Below are 23,420 nucleotides of genomic sequence, written 5' to 3'. Positions count from 1 at the left end.
TGGTTTGGTCGATCACGCATGCCACAACAAAGGAAAAGGAAAGAAAGACCACGGTCGGCAAGGACTTACGGTCAGCTTTGCCTTCTGTAAACAGGCTGCTAAGTGTTATTGGCTAATGACGATTCCTCTGGAAACAAGCAATGTTATAGATGGTGAATTTCACCGGAGCGGGAAAACAGATAGCCGGCGAGGTCGGTGTATATTTGCATGCATCCCCAACTTGTTTGATATATCCTGATCAGAGATGAGTATGCCCTTCAGAATTCGCAGCTCTCCTTTATTAGGCAGAACCTGAAGTTCGCTTGACCTATAAGGTAATGACATCTTATTCCTTTCACTATTCCCTGTATGCTAACTACCAATATCAGCGAAGCCCTACATCCTCAACTAAGCCACTAACCCGCAGTAAAAGACGGGCCTGGCTCATGTAAAGTCTTGAAACACTCTCGTTGGCACCAGCTTCTCATGCACTCCTCTTTTGCTTTCGTGGGCTGGCTTCCACGCCCAGGCCTGATCCTTCTGCGGGCCGTTACTCACACCATTCACCACGTTGGCCACGTATTTTCCAATTGTCGGGAGAAACTTATAGCAGTGGAACGAGCCCCCTATCGCGAAGTACACATTCGAGAGGCTAGGGTTTGGGTGTCTAGTGATGAGTGGTTGTTGATCGGGGGTAATAGAGTCCCAGCACAGGCGATAATAATCTGGTTTGCGGCCATTGTCCAGAACCTGAGGTAAGCGCGGCCTAATCAGATTGATCGAGTCTTCCTGGAGACCAGATGGAGCATTTGTTTGGTCTGCAACAGGGACAGATATCTCATGGCCAGAAGTTGTGCTGACTATATTCTTAACGGACGTCGCAAATGTGAACTTGAGAATCCCCGAATCCGTTGGCGGTATTACTTCCCCTGTTCGCTCTCAGCATATGTCCGTTCAATCGTTCGGTTTTAACAAACCTTGTCCGCCGTATACAAACACCGGTAGCTGTGAGTATGTCTCTTTCTCAGCCTCCGAAAGCTGAAAATGAGCAACGCAAACGCCAGCAGCAGATGCCTGGTTCTCTACTCGCTCTTCGTCAGGCAACTCCAGCTCATCTTCAACAGAAGACATTAACTGGCTTGTCCATGCTCCCGTTGCTAGGAGGATCTTGTCTGCTCCGAAGACCGCACCAGTGTCTGCTTCGATTGCCTGCGCCCCGTCTTCTCCGCGGACAACCCTACGTGCCTCGCCGATCTCATATTTGACGCCCATCTTGACGGCCTCATTCGCCATAATGGCCAATGCCTTCCCAGCATCCACCCATCCCGCCGAGGGATTAAAATAATATGACCCAAACGGAGTGCAATCAGTTCTCTGAAGCAGTCCACCCCAACGAGTTTTTACCTCTTCCTCAGTCATGTCGACGATCACATCCTCGCGACCACTCTCTGAAAAGTTCTTCCTAATACGGTGGGGCAGATCACTGTCTTTCTCATCCATCGCAATCCATCCTGACTGATGATAGACACCCGCGTCCTGGAAAAACGGGAGCGACTTCCAGGCCTCGATGGCTTCGAACCCCAGACTCATATACAGTGGGTTGGAGTAGTCCGCGCGAATGATCTTGTTGATATCCGTCGATGCGGCCGGCGTGGAAGGAGGGGCGCCGCGGTCTAAAAGCGTGATTCGAGAAGGGTTGGAACTGCTACATGCTAGGTGGTAGGCGGTGCTGACGCCGAAGATACCGGCGCCGACAATGAGAATATCTTCTTCTGCCATATTAGTGTGTTGTGGATGGTTTTATGAGTTGGTGTCGATCGCTTATTCAGATGAGGGGCTTGGGAGGGGGTCGTGATTTTTATATCGCGGGTGATATCAACAACTTATTTCTCGACGAACTACGAACAACACTGCTTATATATAGGCAACTGACTTGGTGTTCTTTAGTAGTATATATATATACAGCTTGTACAGTAGCTGATGGTGTTGTCCAAAGGAATATCATGATCCGTGATAATCCTGATCAGTCATGCATTGCTCATCCGGACCCTCACTATGGCATAACAATGAGCGCTCTCTGACCTAAAACCATCACAGAATGTCACTCTTACACAACATATGAATTATATCAATAGTAGCCCCTCCCATTACCTCCACCATGAACCTGCTGCCTTTTGACTCCTAAGAGTCTCGACCAAACCTCCCCCACAAAAGAAAATAAAAGAAGCTATAATGCCCCTCCAATCCACATTACCGCACCAGCTCGGCGAAATCCTAAACATCCACCCCCTGCAAGAGCATCAGTGTCTGGAGTTCAGCGTTGGCCGCGTCCACCGGTGCAAAAACACAATCAGCCCCGCCACCCGCGCAGCGGCCCTTAGATTACTCAATACAGGCAGCAGGTATTTCAACAAGGGTCGGGATATCAGCAGCACTTTGATCGGGTTGTCGACTCTGCTGCTGTGTACTGAATCGCATCAGTCGCAGTGGTATCGACTAGCTCGAAAGTGGGACTTCCAGGTGTGGAGGTACTCGCTTGATCGGCGGGATTCTCCGGCCACTAAGGATATGGGGAGCAATGAGGATAGGTCTGTGCAGGGAGCTGGAGCTAGTAGTGTCCTCCGCTCGGACGCGGTGCATGGGCCGGTGGAGCAGACACAGCAAGCGCCGGCGGAGGAGTGGCGTCCACAGCGCGAGGTTCCAGGATCATACCCCTCTGAAGAGCGGGCCGCCAGTCCTGTCAGCGAGACGTCGGTGTGCTCGAGCTCGAGCTCGGGTCAGGCCGTGGACACGAGCGTTGTCTCGAGGATGGTGGCGCCAAGGGCGGTTGAGGACGAGTGTGGGATCTGTCTGTTAGGGTTTTTCGTGGACGTGACTGGCGGGTCGGCGAGGGAGTACACTGCGGCTGAGAAGAAGCTTTACGAGACCGAGTATGATGATGAGCGGTGGGTGTGGTGTCAGGGTCACTGTGGCACGAATTATCATCGAGATTGTATGGATCGGTGGATTGAGACGTTTGATGATTTGTTTCCGAGATGTCCGACTTGTAGCGAATTTTGGGTTTATTGAATTGTCTTGGTTATACGAGAGCTGACTCGACTTTCTTTGTTCATCTTTTCTTTTTACTTCACTAGTTCCTTTTCTTGTTTTCTTACTTTTCCTGGTCTTACTGCTGGTCCGATGGTTTAGTATGCTCTTGTGTCACTTGTAAGTCCAACTATATACAAAACACAACTTTTACAGACTCACATCGTAATCCATACAAAAGCATAATTAACAGGCATTAAGCCTACACTTACCTTTACAGCCGTGCAGCCTTTTTCTCCGTCATTCGGTTCAGCCAATGCTGGATCGTGTCGACAAATCCGTCGATTTCCTCCATCGTATTACCCGTATGAAGACACACCCGGACCCGTTCCTTTCCAGCAGGAACGGTAGGTGCCATGATTGCACGCACGGTATAGCCTTCCTGCTGACATGCGGCCGCCAGCTGACGAGGCAAGGGACTGCGTAGAGAAAAGATGGGGGATCTCGGGAAGTGGTCGACTTCGAAGACTGCAGGGTCCCAGGAACCAAGGTCTTCTAACCTGGTCCGCAGATATAGGATCAATTGTTGAAGTTTGTGTTGAAGCTGTCGATGTCAGTCCGAGGCCTCTGAGGATCTATGTATACTTGCGAAAACTCACAGGTTGTGTGGTCCCTTCGGACAGCAGTTCATATGCGGTGCGGATGGAAGCCAAGAACGGGAAACCCAGCGCCGTTGTGTAGATCAGGCTTCGCGCATAGTTGATCAGATAATCTCGGGTATCGGGGCAGCACAAGACGATCGCTGGAGAACAGTCAGGTACATATATATCAAAGGGAGTCTTTTTTTTTGATCGCATACCACCATGACTGGCTAAGGCTTTGCCAAACGTATGAACGCGGATAAATATCCGCTGCTCCACGCCCAGTTCCTGAACCACGCCAGCCCCGCGGGGACCGAATGTACCCGTAGCATGCGCTTCGTCCACGATAAAATAGCCGTTTCCCCTCGGCAGCAGACGATCGACGACCTGGATGAATTCGCGGATCGGCGCAATGTCCCCGTCCATGCTATAGACGGATTCCACCACGATAAAGACATTCCGGGACCCATCTTGGACCTTGGGATCGGCGTCCAGCTGTGATTGTAGCACTGCTTCCAGGCTCTCGGGTGAGCTGTGCGCGAATTGAACCCGTTTGCCTGCCCGGGACAAACGCATGCCCTCCCGTGCACTTGCGTGGATCAGCTCATCATGTACAATCAGATCTCCGGGCTGAGGAATGCAGGATAAGACGCCGACATTGGCGTCGAACCCTGAATTGAACAGCAGTCCACTGGGGGCACCATGGAACTCAGCGATGAAGCTCTCAAGCTCCTCGGCATAAGTTGAATTGCCATCCAGGAGCCGGGAACCTCCACTGGCAAAGGGGTGCAGCGGAGGTGCCTGTTGCAGGTGTTCTAGTAACCGGGCTCGATATGCTGGCGACGTTGATAGTGACAAGAAGTCGTTGGACGAGAAGTCTACTGACGTCTGAGGGAGTACTGTGAGCCTTCGACGAGCCGATTTCAGTTCTCTCCGGTGTAAAGCCTGACGGAGTGAGTCACGCAGGGACTTGGGGGAGGAGACATCCATTGTGACTAGGTTCAAGGTTGGGTCTTTGCAGCCAGAGGCACTAAGTGATTTACCACACCCAAGAGGGAAACGGGCACGACAGAGGGTACTCTTATAGGCATGGTGCTTCCCCTCCAGATAGAGGGGATTGCGGGCATTATCATCCTTCACACCGGAGGCGTGGAGCCGGGGATTTTCACAATGAACTGCGCCAAAAGAGTGGAGCTGTTGTTTCCCGTCATTTGGTGGCTTGCTCTGTGTGAAGTCTGGAAACCTTTTTTGTTCTTGGTTATTTCTTGATTATCCCACGTAATTTCGTGCCATTCGAACATTAATCTTTACAATGTAAGATCGTGGTACTTATAATGTGTACGAATTTTGTAATCGAGGTATATTTATAGGAACCATTCCTGAGCCATCCACAATACCAGATATTATTGATTTCATCAGAAGTTTGGGGTCGGTAGATCAGTTGCTAACTATGGGGAAAAAGAGACCTAGGGTAAGATGCAGGCTGGTTTGAGTTTTGACACATTGTAAGGTAAAAGTATAAGGCGACCCGCCAGAATAAAGGAGATCCCTCCTAAAAATTGGGATTGGATGCATACAAGAAATGTTGAAGCGCGGGAAGGGGGGAAAAAGAAAATACCAAAACAAAAATAAACAAAAAAGAAAAAGGAAAAGGAAAAGAAAAGAAAAGGGAATGAATATCCACCAGACAGGCCGTTGAGGGCCAACCGGTGGGGGGTCCGCAGCGGGCTGCCTGAATGCCTGGACAGAGTGGCTCCCAGGCTGCCTGAATACCTCGGGCCAATTCAACCAAGGTCGTTCTGGATCTCTTACGCTTTCTCGTATCTCTGACTATGAAGTAGGCGGCTGTACTCCAAGTACACAGTACTATTTTTATTTTTCTGACTGTTATCATCGTTATTATTAATATTACTGACTCCTTCGCCTCCTCCTCCCCTCTTCTCTTCTTATTCTCGATCATTCGATCTGTGCTTACTAGTACCATCGACCGGCTCCGACTGTGATGTCTCCAGTGGGAGCTGCCCTCTGGCGTTCCCTTCGCGCCCATCAGGTTTACGGCGCCAACACGGATGTGGGCAAAACAATTGTCTCGACCGTTCTCTGTAACGCGGTCCAGCGCCAAAAGTCCCAGGATCAGGCGGCCTTTCTCAAACCCGTCTCGACGGGGCCATTGGATGACGCAGATGACCGGTGCGTGGGCTGAATCCGTCTTGCCAACCCACTAGTTCATCGGTCTAGTTACACATATACTGATCCATGATCTTAGACATATCCAACGCCATGCTGCGGGTACGTTGACTAAATGTCTCTACCAATTCGACGAGCCCGTCAGTCCGCATATCGCGGCTCAGCAGAAGAAATTTACTGTGCGAAAACCATTCCCTCTGACATGAGGTGCCCAAACACTAATCCTCAGCAGGTCCCTCGCGATGATGATATCTTGGCTTCTGTCCACAAAACCCTCTCTGACTGGGCGGGCAGCGGTGTCAATTTTGCCCTGGTAGAAACGGCCGGTGGTGTCCATTCCCCCGGCCCCAATGGCAATTCCCAAGCAGACCTCTATCGCCCACTGCGGTTACCTATTGTCTTAGTCGCAGATTCCCGATTGGGTGGTATCTCTTCGTCTATCTCGGCCTACGAGTCACTTTTGCTTCGAGGCTACGATATCCACTCGGTGTTACTGTTTCGCGATGAGTACTACAAGAACCATGAATACTTACTGAACTATTTCCAGAAAAAGTCTATTCCGCTAGTTCCATTGCCGTCGCCTCCTCCGAAGCCGTCAGTGCAAGATGTAGATTCCTTGGCGCGGGACGAGGAAGCCATGACAACCTACTATGGTCGTGTTGCACAGGAAACGGATGTGGCGAGCTTATTGGAACAGCTATCTGCTAAGAACGCGGAACGGATCGACCGGCTGGAATCGATGGCTAGCCGGGCACATGACACCATCTGGTATCCATTCACGCAGCATCATGCATGGAGGCCAAGGATATCACACCGATTGACTCTGCCTATGATGACTACTTTCAAACGTTCGTGGATTCGGACAAGTCCCACCATGAAAACAAGCTGCGCGCAACATTTGACGGGTCTGCATCCTGGTGGACGCAAGGCTTGGGTCATGGCAACCCCAGTTTAGCTTTGTCGGCTGCATATGCCGCCGGACGGTACGGACATGTAATGTTTCCAGGAAATATACATGAGCCCGCTTTGTCGCTGGCAGAACTCTTGCTCGAGAGTATTGGCAACCCGCGCCTCCGGAAGGTGTTCTACACCGATAATGGAAGCACTGGCATGGAGGTCGCTGTGAAGATGGGTCTCCGGGCGGCATGCGACCGTTACGGATGGGATGCCAGCCAGGAGCAGATCAGTATCCTCGGTCTCAAGGGAAGCTATCATGGCGACACGATCGGCGTCATGGACTGCTCAGAGCCTTCCACTTACAACAAGAAAGTTGAATGGTATCGCGGCCGAGGATACTGGTTCGATTTCCCGCAGGTGAAAATGTCCCAAGGAATGTGGAAGGTCGAGATTCCCGAGAACCTCCGGGAATCACTGGGCTCAGGCTTCGAGTTCTCGTCCCTGGATGACATCTTTGATATGGAGGAACGGCTGCAATCGGCTGCGGGAAAGCGCTACACAGAATATATTCGCAATACTATTCAGGATCTGGTTCAGCAGGAAGGGATGAAGTTTGGTTCTCTTATCATGGAGCCCATTATTCTAGGCGCTGGCGGCATGCTGTTTTGGTCAGTATCGATATGTACGGTCATGTAAGATCCCTGACTAACAGGCTTGTTTAGTGACCCTCTCTTCCAACGGTGTCTCGTCGAGGTTGTCCGCGGCTATCCTGAGCTGTTTGGCGCAAGCGGGGCTAAATCTACCAAGGATCACCCCGTGGCCACCTCCTGGTCTGGTCTCCCGGTTATCTTCGACGAGGTGTTCACGGGCCTTTACCGTCTTGGCCGTAAATCCTCGGCCTCATTCCTCCAGGTCGACTCCGACATCGCGGTGAACGCGAAACTTCTGACGGGTGGTCTTCTTCCTCTATGTACTACGATGGCCAGTGATGAAATCTTCCAGGCATTTTCGAGTCCGGAAAAGAGCGACGCTTTACTCCATGGACACAGCTACACGGCACATGCTGTGGGCTGCCAGGTGGCAGTGGATTCGCTGCAGACCATGATGCGGATGGAAAACAGTGGGTCCTGGGATGGGTACCGCCAGGACTGGACAACCTTGTCCGATACCCCAGTGACCCTGGGCGCTCGGGACAGCTCTAATATCTGGAGTGTCTGGTCTCATGGCCTCGTCAGTGATCTATCCCATGCGCCATCGGTGGATGGCGTGTTCGCCATTGGAACGGTGCTCAGCATCTCACTCAAAGACGTGCAGGGAGGAGGTAAGTCACCCCTACTGTTCCCCGTTCAGCGCGTGCCGGACTAACATGTGATGTCTCCACCGCGCCAATAGGCTACACCTCGACAGCCGCCAGAGGTTTACAGCAGCGGTTATCGACGAGTGACGGAAAGTTTAATGTGCACTCGCGTGTTCTCGGAAACGTTCTGTACCTCATGTCCAGTGTGACTTCTCAACCGCAGGCGCTACGCTCCATTGAGGGGGTGCTGCGAGAGGCCCTCCTGTAGTAACAAGGCCTGTGTAAATTACCGTACCTTGGATACATGGCCGCTAACATCCCTGACCAAAAGTCAAAGGGGGACGAGGGAGGGGGAAAAACAAAAAGACCCTAAATGAGATTAACGAGTTATAGCGTTTTCAGCAAACCAAATGAACCCCCCGTACGGTTTACTTTCCGAGGGGAAATTGAATTTTTCTGTGCTTATTTGTGTACGGTTAGCATCGGGTACGGAGTACTAGTAATGCGCCAGATGAGGTCATTCTACTCCGGAAAACTATTGAACACACTCCGACGACGTACCTGGAAAGCAGGAGAATGACTCGTGAAGGGATATGTATTCGAGTAGTATTTAGACCAATTCCCCTCAGTATTATTTGAGTAACTATTATCGATTGTTGGTAATGTCATGGCAACATGGCAGTGTTGGTAATTAATTCCAGTAACTCAGTCGTTAGTGATCGGAGGGTTGGAGTGCCTGGCTAATGGGCGATCATTTTAACCTTGGAACGGGAGTGTCATCATGCTCAATGGGCTTTCCCGGTGACTCAAACCAAGTTAACCTTCTCTATGTTTGGAATTCTCCTAATCTGTTCGAGTTTTCGTTCACCGACGGCCCGAGGGCCTTAATTGTGGCCGCCTGATTGGCCTGACTGGGGCACGTGATGGCTGGCAGGTCCCGATTGAAGTCACGGGAAAGGCATTCCGAAAGATGGAAAGAGATCCTCAGGCAGCAGTGCATCTTTCCTTTCTCCCGATGATGTGATAGTACTTCGTAACTCGTCCTGTTAACCATCGTGCTCCGGCTGGTGGGGATCCTCCCACCAATACGTAACTCGCCCGCTGGATCTGCGCGTTTAATCCACAGCCTCCGTCAACGATCCATTGACCCCTCAACAGTTGGTCATTCCAGAATCTCTCCTTGGCGGGAAAGCGAAGTGGGCATGGTCTTCAACCTTCCCCTGATCAAGGAACCACCACCGCTGGGATTGAACAAAATGGTGGTGACGATGCTGATTCTTCAACCATCTACCAAAGGATTGTTTGTCCATGGGTTGAACCCCTCGTTGGGGTCAACAATCACCCCACGAATCACAGAGGGACAGGGAACTCTCTGTTCCTGAGCCACAGCTTGATTTGCTTCAGGTGGTCGCTGACTGGGTGGGACGATTAGACTTTCTCCCCACTGTGAGTAATAACAGAGGGTAACAATTAACTTAACAGCTCACAAACCAATTTACTCCGGAAGAACAGGACGGAGTATACCTCTGGCCCCCGGTGAGCACGATCTGACTCCAACCTAATCTACCCCTCTCATCCGCTTTTCGTCTGTTTGGTCCTTTCCCGAGGTTGTCGTCTTTTCTTCACCGTCGCTTGGCGTCATTGGCCTTAATTCTTCTTGGGAGCTGTCATGGTGCTTTTGTGTTCCCTCTAACCTAAGTACTGCCTTTCTTCCGCTCCCATTGGACTTACATCACTCCTCTACATTACCTTACAATCACCATGTCACTATTCCCTCGGTCCGTGCCTCGGATCATCCTACGAAGGTCCTATGGCACCGTCCAGTCCTCCCCCAGTGCGGCTTCAATTGCCAGCAGAATCCCAGTAGCCCTGCAAGAGGCAACGGCCGCAACGGTGCCCCGGACCACATGGACCCGCGAAGAGGTCCAGCAGATCTATGAGACCCCGTTGAACCAGCTGACCTACGCTGCGGTATGTGCTTTTTTTTTTCCAATCTACGTCGCTTAGTATATTGTTTACTTTTGACTGTTCTTTCCATATGATACCACGATCTTGGAAGCTCGTTGACTCATCCCAAACCAGGCTGCCATTCACCGTCGATTCCATGACCCGTCCGCCATTCAGATGTGTACCTTGATGAACATTAAGACCGGAGGATGTAGTGAGGATTGTTCCTACTGTGCTCAATCCTCGCGTCACAACACCGGCTTGAAAGCAACGAAGATGAGTCCCGTGGACGATGTGCTGAAAGCCGCCCGCATTGCCAAAGCGAATGGAAGTACCCGCTTCTGCATGGGTGCGGCCTGGCGCGACATGCGCGGTCGCAAGACAAGTCTCAAGAATGTCAAGCAGATGGTGTCGGGCGTCCGGGAGATGGGCATGGAGGTCTGCGTAACCCTGGGCATGATTGACGAGAACCAAGCCAAAGAGCTGAAGGATGCCGGCTTGACGGCCTACAACCATAACCTGGATACGTCCCGGGAGTTCTACCCCACCATCATCACCACCCGATCGTACGATGAGCGCTTGAAGACCCTCTCGCATGTCCGTGACGCGGGAATCAACGTTTGCTCCGGCGGTATCCTGGGCCTCGGCGAGGCGGACTCCGACCGGATCGGTCTCATCCACACGGTTTCCTCGCTCCCTTCCCACCCGGAATCCTTCCCCGTCAACGCGCTGGTCCCCATCCCGGGCACCCCTCTGGGTGAACGCAAAATGATCTCCTTTGACAAGCTTCTCCGGACCATCGCGACGGCCCGTATCGTTCTCCCCGCCACGATCGTCCGCTTGGCTGCGGGCCGCATCTCGCTGTCCGAGGAACAGCAAGTCCAGTGCTTCATGGCCGGTGCGAACGCTGTCTTTACCGGCGAGAAGATGTTAACGACCGATTGCAATGGCTGGGATGAGGATCGCGAGATGTTTGAGCGGTGGGGCTTCTACCCCATGAAGAGTTTCGAGAAGGACGCGGACGCCGCCGTCTCGAAGGATTCCGCTCCGTCGGAAAATGTATCCGCTGCGCCGGCCGCCGCGAGTTCGTAAATAGTTTTTGTTTTAACCCCTCCCACATCTGAGATTATCAAATCACTCTCTGCGCCCTCCTCGTATGACTCAATCCTATGAGGCATTATTATGATCCAATAGAAATCGTTCGATCGACCACTATAGATGTCTGGCCCCCTCCACCCCGTAGCATTGATTCGACCCCGGGCTCTGCCCATGTCTTGGAAATCCCTTGGCAGGTATCTATGATGCGCACAGCGCTTGCAATTGCTCTGCTCTGTATCACCCAAACAATGGCGGTTGCCTAATAGCCATCACATGAGGCAGGTGCTGTGTTTTCCCCCCACCTCCCTGGCGTACTTAAGGGCCCTGTCCTTCCGCCCTCCGCCCTGTTCTACCTCACGACACGCCGTTCCGACTCGCTCGGAGCCTGATCAATAGGGCATCCTATTCTCTCTTGGTGGCTGGTGTTACCAGATCACGATTTTGCTCAGTGACTAACATGTATCTCGAAGCGGACTAACTAGCTACTGTCGCAGATGATGCTCATGGATTTCTGTTTCACTTGATATACATCGCGGAAGAGGACTAAGGCTCTTCTACAACACTCACTGTCTACAAAAGGACATCCCGATTGAACAGAGAAAACAAAGTGGTATTTATCTATAAACTATGCTCATTAAGTATGTGCACCCAACTCATGATCACGTCTCGCAGGGATAACATTAATCATTAACGCAAGGTGATACTGTGATAACTTTGCGATGGTCTAGTTAGGCAGACCGACAAATGAAGCTAAATGCTGGAAATCGAAAATGGGAATCTAAACGCGCGAAGATGGATGAACGGGGTCAAAATGTGCAATGAAGTCATGGCATCGTCTATTTAAACAACAGACGTTTCGGTCTTCAGCATACTGGTTGCTTGGGTATCGGACCGGCTCATCGTGGTGTACCGGCTGAAGTCGTTGGGGAGTCTCGTGTCAACCTCGTCCTTGTGACGGTACGCCTGGCGCCGGAAAAAGATCCGCTTGCACCACTTCCACGCCTCGACACCAATGAAGAACAGGATCGCCTCCACGAACACCACTCCCCATTCCCAGGAGATGCCGGTGTGCTTGAACACCACGTGGTTGATCACAGGGATGTACAGAATCGGGAAGGTGGTGATGAATCCGATCATGATACCGGTGAAAAGGAACTTGTTGCGCCAGACATCAAACATCCACTGCGTAAAGTATCTCTTCGAATCAGGCTGCATCCGGAAGAAGCTGCGTCGCATGTCAATCTGCTCCCACGCCAGGAAGAGCGCGAACCAGGTCATGCAAACGAATGTGGTTGCACGAGCACGGAACACCGTGTCACAGTTGCCATCATAGTGGTCGCTGCCGTTGTAGCCAGTGTTGCAGCCACTTCCGAGGTCGCCATCACCCCATCCATACATCACCAGGGAGAAGGATGCCAAGCACAGTGCAGCCATCCAGACGCCATATACGAGAGTGTCCACAATGACTTCCCATGTGAAGATACCTTGTTTCTATTATACATGTTAGCAGATTGCACAAGACTGAGAGTCAAGGAAAGGGAATACATACACTCTGGGGCGGGCGGTTCATGATATCAGGTGCCGCGATCTCCATTCCCAATCCCATGTCAGGGAGACCGGAGGTGATCATAATAATCCAGAGAATTTCGACGGGTGCAATGGGAAACACGGACTGTCCGTTGACATCCTTGAAGACCAGACCAATGAGCAGAGTGAGCGCGAGTCCAACGTTTTCGGCCAACAAATGCAGGACGAATTTCTGAATGTTGTCAAAGATACGACGGCCCTCTTCAATTCCATTGATGATAGAAGCGAAATTGTCATCCATCAGAACCAATTCTGAGGCATCCTTGGCCACATCAGAACCTGCCTGTCCCATGGCAATACCGACATCAGCCCGCTTGAGAGACGGTGAGTCGTTCACACCGTCACCCGTCATTGCCGCGTACTTCCCACGACGATGCAACGCATCAATCATGCGGACCTTGGTGTGAGGCGCGCAGCGAGCAATAACCAATGGTAGAGTGGGGAGATCATCAATCTCGTCCTCAGTCAATTTGTCAAACTGACTGGCTGTCATGACCATTGCATCCGCCACATCCTTTGCGACGCTGTCCATGTTTGCAGGAATGATACCGACCTGTGCTGCGATGGCACGCGCTGTACCGGGGTGGTCACCTGTCACCATGTGCACAGATATTCCGGCGCGGTAACATTCTTCGATGGCACCGGCAGTCTCGGGACGAGGGGGGTCATAAAGACCAATGAGTCCGCAAAAAGTGAGGTCTTGCTCAACTTCATCTCTTGGGGGCACTTCTTCTCCGTCGGTGGGGGTCTTCTTCTCCCGGCAAGCAAGGCAAAGCACTCGGAGGCCTTCCTTGGCCAGAGCTTCCATGTTCTGCAGGATCTCTTCTTTCATGCTTGCCTCCAGAGGCACGGGGCTAGAACCAGCGGTCCAAATGACTGATGTGCAAGAGTCGACCACACGTTCGACGGCACCTTTGGTGAAAACCATCTCGCGGTCACCTTGGGCGAAAATCACCGACATTTTCTTCACGGTTGAATCGAAAGGATACTCAGCCTTCTGAGTCCAAACCGGCTTGTCGCCCTTGGTCCAACGATCACGGCCCCAGTTGAAACGAGACGCGAACACCTGGATAGCGATATCCGTGGGTTCACCACGTGCCTGCCATTCATCATTCTCCGACTTGTGAACATGGGCGAGATTGGCCATTGCCGCGACATTAAGATAGTCTTGCAGCACCTGGTTATCCTTTAGTAGATCTTGAGGGTCCCGAGGCTCTCCTTGGGTATCACGTTGGAGCTCAACCGGAGGTTGAGGTAGCAGGCTCAAGTCTCCTTCTTGGGGGTTTAAGGGATCGCTAGAGGATCCCACGGAGTATGTACCCAGTGATGGGAGCCAAGCCCTTTTGGCAACCATGCGGCCCTGAGTAAGCGTTCCGGTTTTGTCTGAGCAAATGTTAGTCACAGCGCCGAGAGCTTCCAAGGAGTCAAGCTTTCGGACAATGACATTTCTTTGTACCATCTGCTTGGTGCCTACCGCCATAGTAATAGTCAAGACCACCACTAGACAAGCAGGAATCATAGCAAGGCCAGTTGCCACAGCGTAGATAATGACTTCCTTGTCATTTCGCATCTCATTTGCACCCATGACCACGATCGCGAAAACCACGGCAATTGCGAAGAGCAGCAAGGCCAACTTAGAAAGCTTTCTTTGTAAAGGGGTACCGACGTTGATACCCAAGAAGCGACCGACGGCATCGGTGCAGGTCAGGGTCCAGGCTTCCACGTACCAGCGCTTCTTGGTCTCGCCCTGAGGGCCGCGCTTGACGGGCCGTCTCTTGGAATCCCCAGCGCGGAGGGCGGCCGCGATCGCACCAATTTCTGTCTTCATTCCGGTTCCAACCACAACACCGCGGGCGCGGCCCCGGGTCACGGTGGACGAACTATAAGCAATATTCAGGCGATCTCCCGGTCCGGTATCCGGGTCGAACACAGAGTCAACCTCCTTTTGTACCGGCAAGGATTCACCGGTTAACAGCGCTTCATCGGTTTCGAAATTCATGGCATCAACGAGCCTACAGACGCTATTAGCTGGGAGATTTGCCATATTTCTCGCTGGTTACATACCTCAGGTCCGCGGGGACTGTGTCACCCACTTTCAGCTCGACCATATCTCCAGGAACAATCTCGATAGCCGGAATGGTATTGGTTTTGCCGTCGCGAGTTACCACACCAGTTGGGGAACTCAAGGAGCGCAGGGAATCCATGGTCTTTTCCGCTGCATAGTCTTGGTAAACACCTACGATGATGTTGAGCGCGATGACGGCACTGATAACACCACCTTCGATCCACGATTGAATACCGAAACTAACCGCCATGGCAATGATGAGAACCTAATTGTTGTCCAGAATTAATCCCTTATCCCCAAGCATGTGTATAAGGAGATCCACGTACCAGCATCATTGCATTGGCAATCTGTCGAATGACAATCTTAATGAGGGAGACCCCTTCTCCGCCTTCCAGCTGATTGGGGCCATACTGACTGAGACGGTTCTTGCGTCCGCCGTGGTGAGGCCTTCCTCCGAGTTCACTGAGAGCTCTTGGAGGATGGCTGTGTAGGAGAGGGCATGAGCAGGTTGTGATAACGGCTGAGCCGTATCAGTCTTCTTCTCGTCGTGAGACATGGTGTTGGGTGTGTCAATGTGTAGTTGTGGTTGTGTTAATGGGTTTAGGGAAGAGTTATGTGAGGTGATAGAATCTAATGGTGGGGCTTGTCCTTAGGGAGGCTCCATATAGATTGTATCCTCCAGGCAATGCGAGTCCATACACCTACACCAGGTAGAGATACACCTTGAAAGAGGTAGCGATGGATCGGGGAGGAACTGAGGGGGAGATTTAACCTTTTCCTTCTTTTCCATTTGGGATGAGGTGGGGGAATTGTCGGGTTTATATGTTGTTGCTGGAGAATGACGCGAACAAAGGTTCATCGCTTGGCATGGATGCCCTTGGAGAATTGTAAACTGGCGAGGAGAAAGCCAAGCGCCAATGAGGATAAAAGCAGCGCGCGGGTCTTGGCGCATAACCTTGGGTTTGGAGGCAAATGCTGGTTGGACTATGACGCATTCAACCAATGCCGTCGCCACGTGAGCGTCGCTTAATGCTGGGCAGAGGCAAATGACTGGCCAGACCCTCGTCGACCCAGCGGAATGCCAAGCGGGTTCCGGGGCGCGGGAGACTTGGCGCCTCTTGGGTTATTTCCCGCCTCGGCTTCTCTGCACGCTTGGTCGGTCTTGGCCAGACGCAACTGGGAGGGGGTCTGAGAGCCAGTCGCCGCTTGAAATGCCCTCCCCATCGCTCTTCGAATTGTCCAAAAATAATCTTTCCTCGTTCTCTCTGACTGGTTACTCACCCCCCACCCCACTACTCTTACTCGAGTCTTATCGTGCTGACCGGCCCTATGCGACTCCCGGCGCCGGTGTTCAAGCCGACCTATCCGATCCTCCGCGTCTGATACATCTTATTGGATCTGTCGCCAGTGAGTTACGCCTGGCGGTCGTTCTCGTATCGACACGAGACATCACCACCGTCGTGTCGCTCGTGCTATGGCGGGTGATCCGCCCGGCGCTGGAATCGCTGGTGTCGTGGTCGGAGCGGTGCTGCTCTTTGGCGCCATTAGCTTGGTTCCTATGTGAGTTCATTCGTCGAATCTATGATCCCCGCTGCAGAAGAGAATCTTCCATGCATTTCGATTGAGACTGGTCATCTACCGGTGTTGGCGGTTGGGTCTCTTCGCAGCCTCTACTCTTCATATCTCGACCCAGAGATATACAATTTTTTTTTTTTACCTCTCCCTGCCAAGTCCCAAGCAAACGGTTGACCACCCAAGACAGACTGATTATGTGGCATCACCGACGACGAGCGGCGGCGCGAAGAGCCAGTGAAGTGCACCTGCTTCAGGTCAATGGGTGCATGCGACAGGTGACGGTGGAACGATGGCTGGAAGAGTTGGCCCGATCGGAAAATGGGGAACCACAGCACCAGCGACACTACGCTCAGGAAACCTGGTACGGTTGCGCATCCCACTGTTGTTGGTAGCACGCCGGGGCTCTTGGCCCTGGAGATGCGGGGACAGGGCTGACACTAGTGGCCTTGGCCGTTATCATCCGGCCCCGTTTCATCTGTTTTCACGCTCTCTGATTTGTTTTTCTGCTTTCTTCCAGTTCCATCTGCCTTTCGACGCTCGTCGTGCCGTCGTCTTCGCAAGACACGCTACCGTCTTCTCCAGAACCCGCCTGCATCCTTCCTCCTTCTCGCTCGACCACCACTCTCCACCGGCACGACACGCTGACCCCTGACGCTGACCCTCCCCTGCTCGAATCAGATCGGACGCGGTACCGGTACCGCGACGGCGATCGCAGCGTCCTCGTTCTCAACCAGTGTAACCACGCTTTCCACGCCTCCTGTCTTGCGTCATGGTTCGCCTATGGCCGCTACAAGTGCCCCATCTGTCAGACGGAGTACTCCCCCACCGACCCCGGGTAAATTCTCTCTCTTTCTCCTCAGACTCTCACTGCTGATCTTCCCGATGGGATTGCGACATGGCTGGTTCCATGGCTTGCTTGGCGCCTTATTCGGGTCTTGGTGTTTTTTTTCCTTTTTCCGATACGGTCTGATCTATCTTTCTATCTGATCTCATCGGGTGTGTAATGACCCTGTTTTGGGAAGTCAATGTATGTATGTGCTGGTCCAGTGATGTAAATGATGTATGGTTTTGGACAAATTGGCCAATGATTCTTCTCTTCTTTTTATTTTTTTTAAAAAAGAAAAAAAAAATGATGAGAACATACCCCAACAAGAAATCGTAAGCGCAATGACCATCGAATATGTATAGTATATACCCACCTCGACCCCACGGTCACCAGACACATCAGACACATAAGATTAACCCCCAGGAACCCCAGAATCGGAGACATACAGACACCTCATGTCAGAACCATGTCCATCGTAAACCTTGCTGACACCCTTAAACTCAAAAGCAAGCCTAGACCCATGGATCAGAAAGTCAAACAGGTCAGAGACCATCTGGGTGTTCAAGCTTTGCGTCGGATGGAATTATTCCATTCTGGGATGTTTGTTTTACCATGGATGTTAGGGTTTATCTACAGCGTGAGTCTTGTGGATACAGTATGTAATCTGGTTAGAACACTAAATCGTTTATATCAATGTAATATAACCCAGAGATTAGAACGCGTAGATCTTACTAAGATAGTAAAGCAGTCCTACGATAATAAAAATCAAAAAGGCAAGAAACCCGAATGAAAATCACCCTCCACTCCACTGCCCCTAGATCAGCCCCAGCATAACTCCATAATAATAAATAAAAATCCATGAATAACTAAAATAATTAAATTAAACTAACTGGAAGTGTTTACGAGTCGCGTGTGGCGCCAAGCCTGGCTCCCCCCATCTCAAGTCTGGTTCCCCTCCAGCCTTATCCTATGACAATTTCCGTCCGGGAATCTTACTGATATGCATCGCCCGATGAGGGGGTTGTTTGGCCCCGCCAAGACTGGCGGTCTTCTGGGCTAGTTCTGGAAGGATTCTGGAAGGTTCCCTTTTCGGCTGTGTTGGTACTTTGGTGTGCTGTGTTTACTTTTGGGTACTTGTGTTTGTTTGTTTCTAGTGGTAGTGGTGGTGGTTGATCTACCCAGATATTCCCGAATACGTTGATAAGGGAGTGCATGTCTGGCTTGCGTGTTTAGACTGGATCAGTGTCCTCGTGTATCATTCTGGCTATCTAGATAGATGTCGTCCGGATGCGGCGGATGTACTAAATACCATCGTCCCTATTCTGGTAAGGCCTTATCCGGGGTTATCTTATCTTTGCGAGTCGGATCGGCTGGATCGGGGCCTCCTTCCAGCAATTCCGGGGACAGCTCACATTTGACATCGTGGGCTAGAATTAGATAGATTCCCCAGGATAACCCCGTTCGCAGATCATGAACGGAACTACGTGGCTTCGGTGATCGATGGATCTTCCCCGACAGTACATATACTACACGAACTATCTACTTTATATAACTCATTTCCCATTCAGGTTCTATATGATGGATCCATATGAAAATCGGGAAATGTCGGAATCGACAAAACAGCCGGGAAGACATCCAGACCGTATCCATCAGACCTGTCATCGGAGAATATTTCTCGGTTGGTGGAGCACGCCTGCATGGCATGAACGGGCTCGTGGTGTCCAGGGATTGGCTCTTGGCTCTTGACTGCTCTTTTACTGCTTCTAGGGGGTTTTGGTGATACCGTGAGCAGAGTAAGAATTTGAGATATTTGGGAGTCGGGGTTGGTTTCTGGTGGATTGGTAGGATTGTAGTGTACTTAGGGTTTTTTCTGGTCACGAGTTGAAAGTGATAGAGTTTGAAGTACTGTCCTGATATTTTCACTCTTTTGACTGTAATCCTATGTCGCGCTTGTGAGTGCTGGACTCCGATCTATGTCTTTTTGAACAGAGTGAGTGTGATATCCGAGTTGAGTATTGTTGGAGATGGCTTCTCAAGACTTGTACCACTTGCCTTAAAAACGGGATGAATATGACCATGTTGTAGAACTTCTTATGGCGCTGTGCCTCTCTGTATCTGCCAGCACTTTCCCACGTATCAAGAACATCGTCCAATTGAGAACGCCGCCGAAATCAATGATGAATCTGTCGTGGCTTATTTAGGTTGCTGTTTTCACCTCAAATAGCGCAAGTCTGACTTTTGCGCAATCAGCGATTGCCGTTGTCTCTCCTTCTAATGAATACATCGTTATCATGTTATTATTTACTGAGAAGAAGACGCTGAGAATGTGATATTACCGCTAAATCATTACGTTACTCATATCCACTGACCAAGCTTATTCATCTTTCTCAAAGTCCTTCCTCACTTGCTCCGCAACTTGATCATCCACCAAGATCTGGCATGCAACAACAGCCATACCAGCGGCACAGGCAAGACTACGCTTATACCCCTCCGGCGATCCAGCACCATTCGTAAACTGCGGTGTATGATTCACTCCCTCGGCGGGGATGGTGAACATTCCATGAAAGCCGGGCACGGCATAGGTAACATTCCCTGCACGACAATGTCAGTACTGATCCCTAAAGCCGAATCAGGCCATTGCAATACGAACCCATATCTGTCGACGCCCCAGCCAAGACTCCCTTCTTCCCTGAGTTATCAAAAACTGTATGGTGCCCCATTGCGCGCATGGCAGTAACGTAATTCTCACAGATAGGCGTATTGGTCTTCAGATCCGCGTACGAGATGCCCCTAGTTCCAGTTAATGATGTCCTTCCAAAGTAGTATCACGAAGAGCATAGCATACCAATCAAACTCCACCTTGCATCCGGTGGCAGTCGCCGCAGCCTCGAAGCACTTGACCACCTTTTCGGTCAACGGCTTCAGGGTCTTGAGACTGGGTGACCGGATATAATAGTCCACGGACGCCGACATGGGAATCACATTCGGGCGTTCTCCGCCGTGCGCAATGACCCCATGGATCCTCTGCGTCGGTAGGATCTGCTGTCGCAGCAGAGAGATATTGACGTACGCCGCCACCACCGCATCCAGCGCATTCACGCCCTCCCACGGCGCAGCAGCCGCATGCGCCGGCTTGCCAGTAAAGGTCACCGTGACCTTGTCGTTAGCCAGAAACCCACCCGGCAGCACCGTCGCCACGCTCAACAGCTCCGGGTCATCCGGGGCCATCGGCATGGGATGCACCATCAGACAAGCGTCCACGTCCTCGTACGCCCCATTCTCTAGCATTTTCACCTTCCCCCCGCCGGATTCCTCCGCCGGCGTGCCCAGCAGCCGCACCGTGTACCCCGGCCCATCGGGGTACTGCGCCTTCAGGGCCTCGCAGGTCGCGATGAACGCGGCGATCGAGCTGGTCGCGATGAGGTTGTGGCCACACGCGTGTCCGATCCCCGGGAGGGCGTCATATTCGGCGTTGAACGCGACGACGCGGCCGCCGCTGCCGTGGGTGTATTCTATCTCCAGGGCGGTTTCGAGTCCATAGGCGCTGCGACGGACTTGGTAGCCTTCTGATTTGAGGTTTTCGAATAGTGCGCAGATGTGGTCGTGGGCTTTGTATTCTTCATAGCCTAGTTCGGGGTTTGACCAGATCTGTATACGGTCAGAATGCTGCCGATAAGTAGTAGTAAAGATTAACAGAGTAGAATCGAATCCACTAACTTGATGATTGATACTCTTCAACTCAGCATCATATTTCTCAAGCGCTGCCTGAACGCCATCAATCAAGCGATACTGATACTCTTGAACGTGCATTATGTCTCGACAATAGTTGTTGTACTCAGTTGGAGCGCAAGTTGCAACACGAGTGAACTAGGTGTCTTTGAGGTATCTTATATAATTTCCCCGTCTCCACTTGCATGATGAAGCCACTTTCTGGCAGTTCCAGAGCCATTGCTCGGCAATGCTTCGCTTGTCAAGACCAATCATGTCGTGTTCCAACGAATCCTGCATGTCTTATCGCGGGCAAATTCCATCGTCGAGCTCCAGCGATAGGACAGATCGTCGTTTTCTGACCCACCCGCAACTTCCCCCGCTATTTCTCCTCATGGTGGTTATTTGGGGTCGAATCACCCGCCGAGGCGATGGTTTGTATTGCATAAGAGTTGGGTGGTTGAGAGGGTGTTGGTCTTTTTTTTTTTTTTTTTTTTTGTTTTTTCTTTGTGGTGGTTATTGTATAATTGTTTGTTTGTTGGAGGTGGGTAGATGTATATTTAAGAGTTGGCATTGAGCTTAACAGTACAACATAAGAGGAAAACCCAGAAGACAACAACCCTTGGATCTAAAGACTATCTTCATTATACAGTACTATCTTAGTATGAAAATACTATTCTATCCTCAAAAGAAACAACCCGGCAAGGTATTCTCAAGACTACTGTTCACCGAAGTTAGTCATTTATAATAGTACCCGAACAAGCAAGATCAAAACAAGTACAACAGACATAATCAGACAAATATAGTAATCATACACACACTGCACTTAAGCCTTGCAGCAGAATCATTTCGGCGAGTGACTATGTATCATCCTGGTACCCCTGCGAATGTATCCAAAGTCCAAAGAAAAGAAGATCTTACCTTGACATGTACAGCTGGTTGAGACTGTCACTGGGTATGAGATGAGATGCTCGAGGAACTGGTCAAGGAACTGTTCGAGGAAGACTTCGCCTATTTATTACCAGAAGTGTCAGTTCTCTTTAGGACTAAGTGGAGATACATTTGTTGAGTGGTGTTGAGTCAGAGTGAGTCGGATACGAACTGCGTCATATATTTGGACGCTTTTGAGGTATATTGACTACTGTTTAATCAGATAGTGGGTCTATAGAGTGTATACATCAACACAAGGTAGAGGTTACGATCGAGATTGGTTTGTAGTCTGGATCTCTATATTGCTAATTGAGTAGTTATGATTGTATGGATTGACCCTATTTGACTTATAGATACGTTGTGCTAGATCTGGAGGGTTACTATAGGAGGTGTATTGTAGATATGAATGGGAATTCTACCAAAGAGCTGGAGTATCTCTAACCCCAATGTCTAGTTGGATAGAACTAAAAGATCTCTGGCCCATTACCCTAAATATGTCGATCATACTCCTTATATAGTTAATAACAATCACTGGTGTATCTCTTAACCCCCAATAGTCGAGTTGGATGTAGCGTTAGGCCGCAATGGAAATCCATGTAACCAAAAGCTGGCTATTCCGGCCCGGGGACGAGATAATCTTTTTTTTTACTTTGCCCTGAACCTGTCAATTAAATTAAACCTTTTAGTACGTCTAACCAATAGCCCCTTTACATAGAATGCCTAACAGGGCCTTAGTGTTGCTCGCACGAGACAAATATAGGAGATTACATATTAGATAGGGCTATTATTGTTTCGTCTTTCTTTTCATTACTATTAATTAACCATAATACTATATCATCCTGTTCCTGGATTGGTTTTAGCATACCGTCGGTTCCACTTTGAAGTAAACGATTTGACTCACTTGACTCACATATACGAACTCGGAGTCATGCTTTATCAGCAGTGGGGAGCTCGTATACGCTTTGCTCTAAAGATCTTTGTTGTTCCACGGCATTTCTGCAGATTTGCTTATGAACTAACAAGCTTAAATGTACTTTCTCCTGACCAGCATAGCTAGCTTAAGTTGATATAAGCAGATGGCCCTATCGTCCGTACCCAACGACTATATGCACTAGATGAATCACCAGCTTGTGGGTCCAGGGCTGAAAACACTGTGGATCTTCAGTGTTCTTCCCGTATTTCAGGAATGTCAAATTTGATTTCCGTGTCTAAAATCTACTGTATCTCTAGCATAGCTCATAATTGCTTTCCATGGTACATGATTTAAAAGTAATAGAATAGTGTATCAGTGGTAGAACCAAGAGACTTCGTAAAAACTAAGTGTGTTAGCACCAAGGTTCGTTAGTTGACTGTTCCTCCCTTGAGACCAAATTAAGTATCCATCCTGCACCGTGTCAACCCTAGGAACTCTATGTATCCATAGGAAATCACAAATGCTTAGCCAATGGGAATGCCAGATCAGCCCAACATAGAGACGTCATCTGCCTAGGTAATGTGATATCCCCAGCTCGGTCCTGTACCTCCGTTGATGATGAGAGGCTGCTTGGAACCGGCGGGACCATACCCGGGTAACACGACATTAGTCTTGTGTCAAGTCAATGACCAGCCTGTCACACAGGAGGCGTATACTATCGATTGAGGTTGGGCATCGGTCTC

At 50.6% G+C, this 23,420-nt stretch overlaps 8 protein-coding genes across 8 annotated transcripts; 4 read left to right on the top strand and 4 right to left on the bottom strand.

The window, feature by feature from the left end:
* Nucleotides 1-423: 423 nt before the first annotated feature.
* On the bottom strand, nucleotides 424-1,758 carry ANOM_000672 (NAD(P)/FAD-dependent oxidoreductase; the record flags this gene model as incomplete). The annotated part of the gene is made up of 2 exons (XM_015545930.1): nucleotides 424-908; nucleotides 957-1,758. 2 exons carry the CDS (start codon nucleotides 1,756-1,758, stop codon nucleotides 424-426), a joined length of 1,287 nt encoding a protein of 428 aa, XP_015411859.1.
* Nucleotides 1,759-2,211: 453 nt separating this feature from the next.
* ANOM_000671 (uncharacterized protein) lies at nucleotides 2,212-3,048 on the top strand (the record flags this gene model as incomplete). Its single annotated transcript, XM_015545929.1, has 1 exon — nucleotides 2,212-3,048. The coding sequence occupies one exon, from the start codon at nucleotides 2,212-2,214 to the stop codon at nucleotides 3,046-3,048; it is 837 nt and encodes a 278-aa protein (XP_015411858.1).
* Nucleotides 3,049-3,280: 232 nt separating this feature from the next.
* ANOM_000670 (aminotransferase class I/II-fold pyridoxal phosphate-dependent enzyme) lies at nucleotides 3,281-4,637 on the bottom strand (the record flags this gene model as incomplete). The annotated part of the gene is made up of 3 exons (XM_015545928.1): nucleotides 3,281-3,610; nucleotides 3,666-3,808; nucleotides 3,866-4,637. 3 exons carry the CDS (start codon nucleotides 4,635-4,637, stop codon nucleotides 3,281-3,283), a joined length of 1,245 nt encoding a protein of 414 aa, XP_015411857.1.
* A 1,012-nt stretch (nucleotides 4,638-5,649) lies between these two features.
* bioDA (adenosylmethionine-8-amino-7-oxononanoate aminotransferase) lies at nucleotides 5,650-8,296 on the top strand (the record flags this gene model as incomplete). Its single annotated transcript, XM_015545927.1, has 6 exons — nucleotides 5,650-5,837; nucleotides 5,914-6,013; nucleotides 6,067-6,682; nucleotides 6,763-7,399; nucleotides 7,454-8,052; nucleotides 8,124-8,296. 6 exons carry the CDS (start codon nucleotides 5,650-5,652, stop codon nucleotides 8,294-8,296), a joined length of 2,313 nt encoding a protein of 770 aa, XP_015411899.1.
* Nucleotides 8,297-9,639: 1,343 nt separating this feature from the next.
* ANOM_000668 (biotin synthase) lies at nucleotides 9,640-11,067 on the top strand (the record flags this gene model as incomplete). Its single annotated transcript, XM_015545926.1, has 2 exons — nucleotides 9,640-9,999; nucleotides 10,111-11,067. Coding segments are annotated over 2 exons (1,227 nt in total), but the record flags the coding sequence as incomplete, so codon positions are not given.
* An 846-nt stretch (nucleotides 11,068-11,913) lies between these two features.
* ANOM_000667 (sodium transport ATPase 5) lies at nucleotides 11,914-15,281 on the bottom strand (the record flags this gene model as incomplete). The annotated part of the gene is made up of 5 exons (XM_015545925.1): nucleotides 11,914-12,564; nucleotides 12,623-14,672; nucleotides 14,725-14,990; nucleotides 15,052-15,072; nucleotides 15,141-15,281. 5 exons carry the CDS (start codon nucleotides 15,279-15,281, stop codon nucleotides 11,914-11,916), a joined length of 3,129 nt encoding a protein of 1,042 aa, XP_015411918.1.
* Nucleotides 15,282-15,771: 490 nt separating this feature from the next.
* ANOM_000666 (RING finger protein) lies at nucleotides 15,772-17,139 on the top strand (the record flags this gene model as incomplete). Its single annotated transcript, XM_015545924.1, has 3 exons — nucleotides 15,772-16,285; nucleotides 16,484-16,661; nucleotides 16,818-17,139. The coding sequence occupies 3 exons, from the start codon at nucleotides 15,772-15,774 to the stop codon at nucleotides 17,137-17,139; spliced, it is 1,014 nt and encodes a 337-aa protein (XP_015411919.1).
* Nucleotides 17,140-19,500: 2,361 nt separating this feature from the next.
* ANOM_000665 (M20 family metallopeptidase) lies at nucleotides 19,501-20,936 on the bottom strand (the record flags this gene model as incomplete). Its single annotated transcript, XM_015545923.1, has 4 exons — nucleotides 19,501-19,718; nucleotides 19,777-19,916; nucleotides 19,972-20,774; nucleotides 20,844-20,936. The coding sequence occupies 4 exons, from the start codon at nucleotides 20,934-20,936 to the stop codon at nucleotides 19,501-19,503; spliced, it is 1,254 nt and encodes a 417-aa protein (XP_015411920.1).
* Between the last annotated feature and the right edge of the window lie 2,484 nt (nucleotides 20,937-23,420).

The sequence above is a fragment of the Aspergillus nomiae genome (assembly GCF_001204775.2).
Source record: "Aspergillus nomiae NRRL 13137 chromosome Unknown contig00007, whole genome shotgun sequence".
NCBI classification, from domain to species: domain Eukaryota; kingdom Fungi; phylum Ascomycota; class Eurotiomycetes; order Eurotiales; family Aspergillaceae; genus Aspergillus; species Aspergillus nomiae.
Note: the sequence above shows the minus strand (reverse complement) of the source record. Positions and strands in the feature narration are given on the sequence as shown.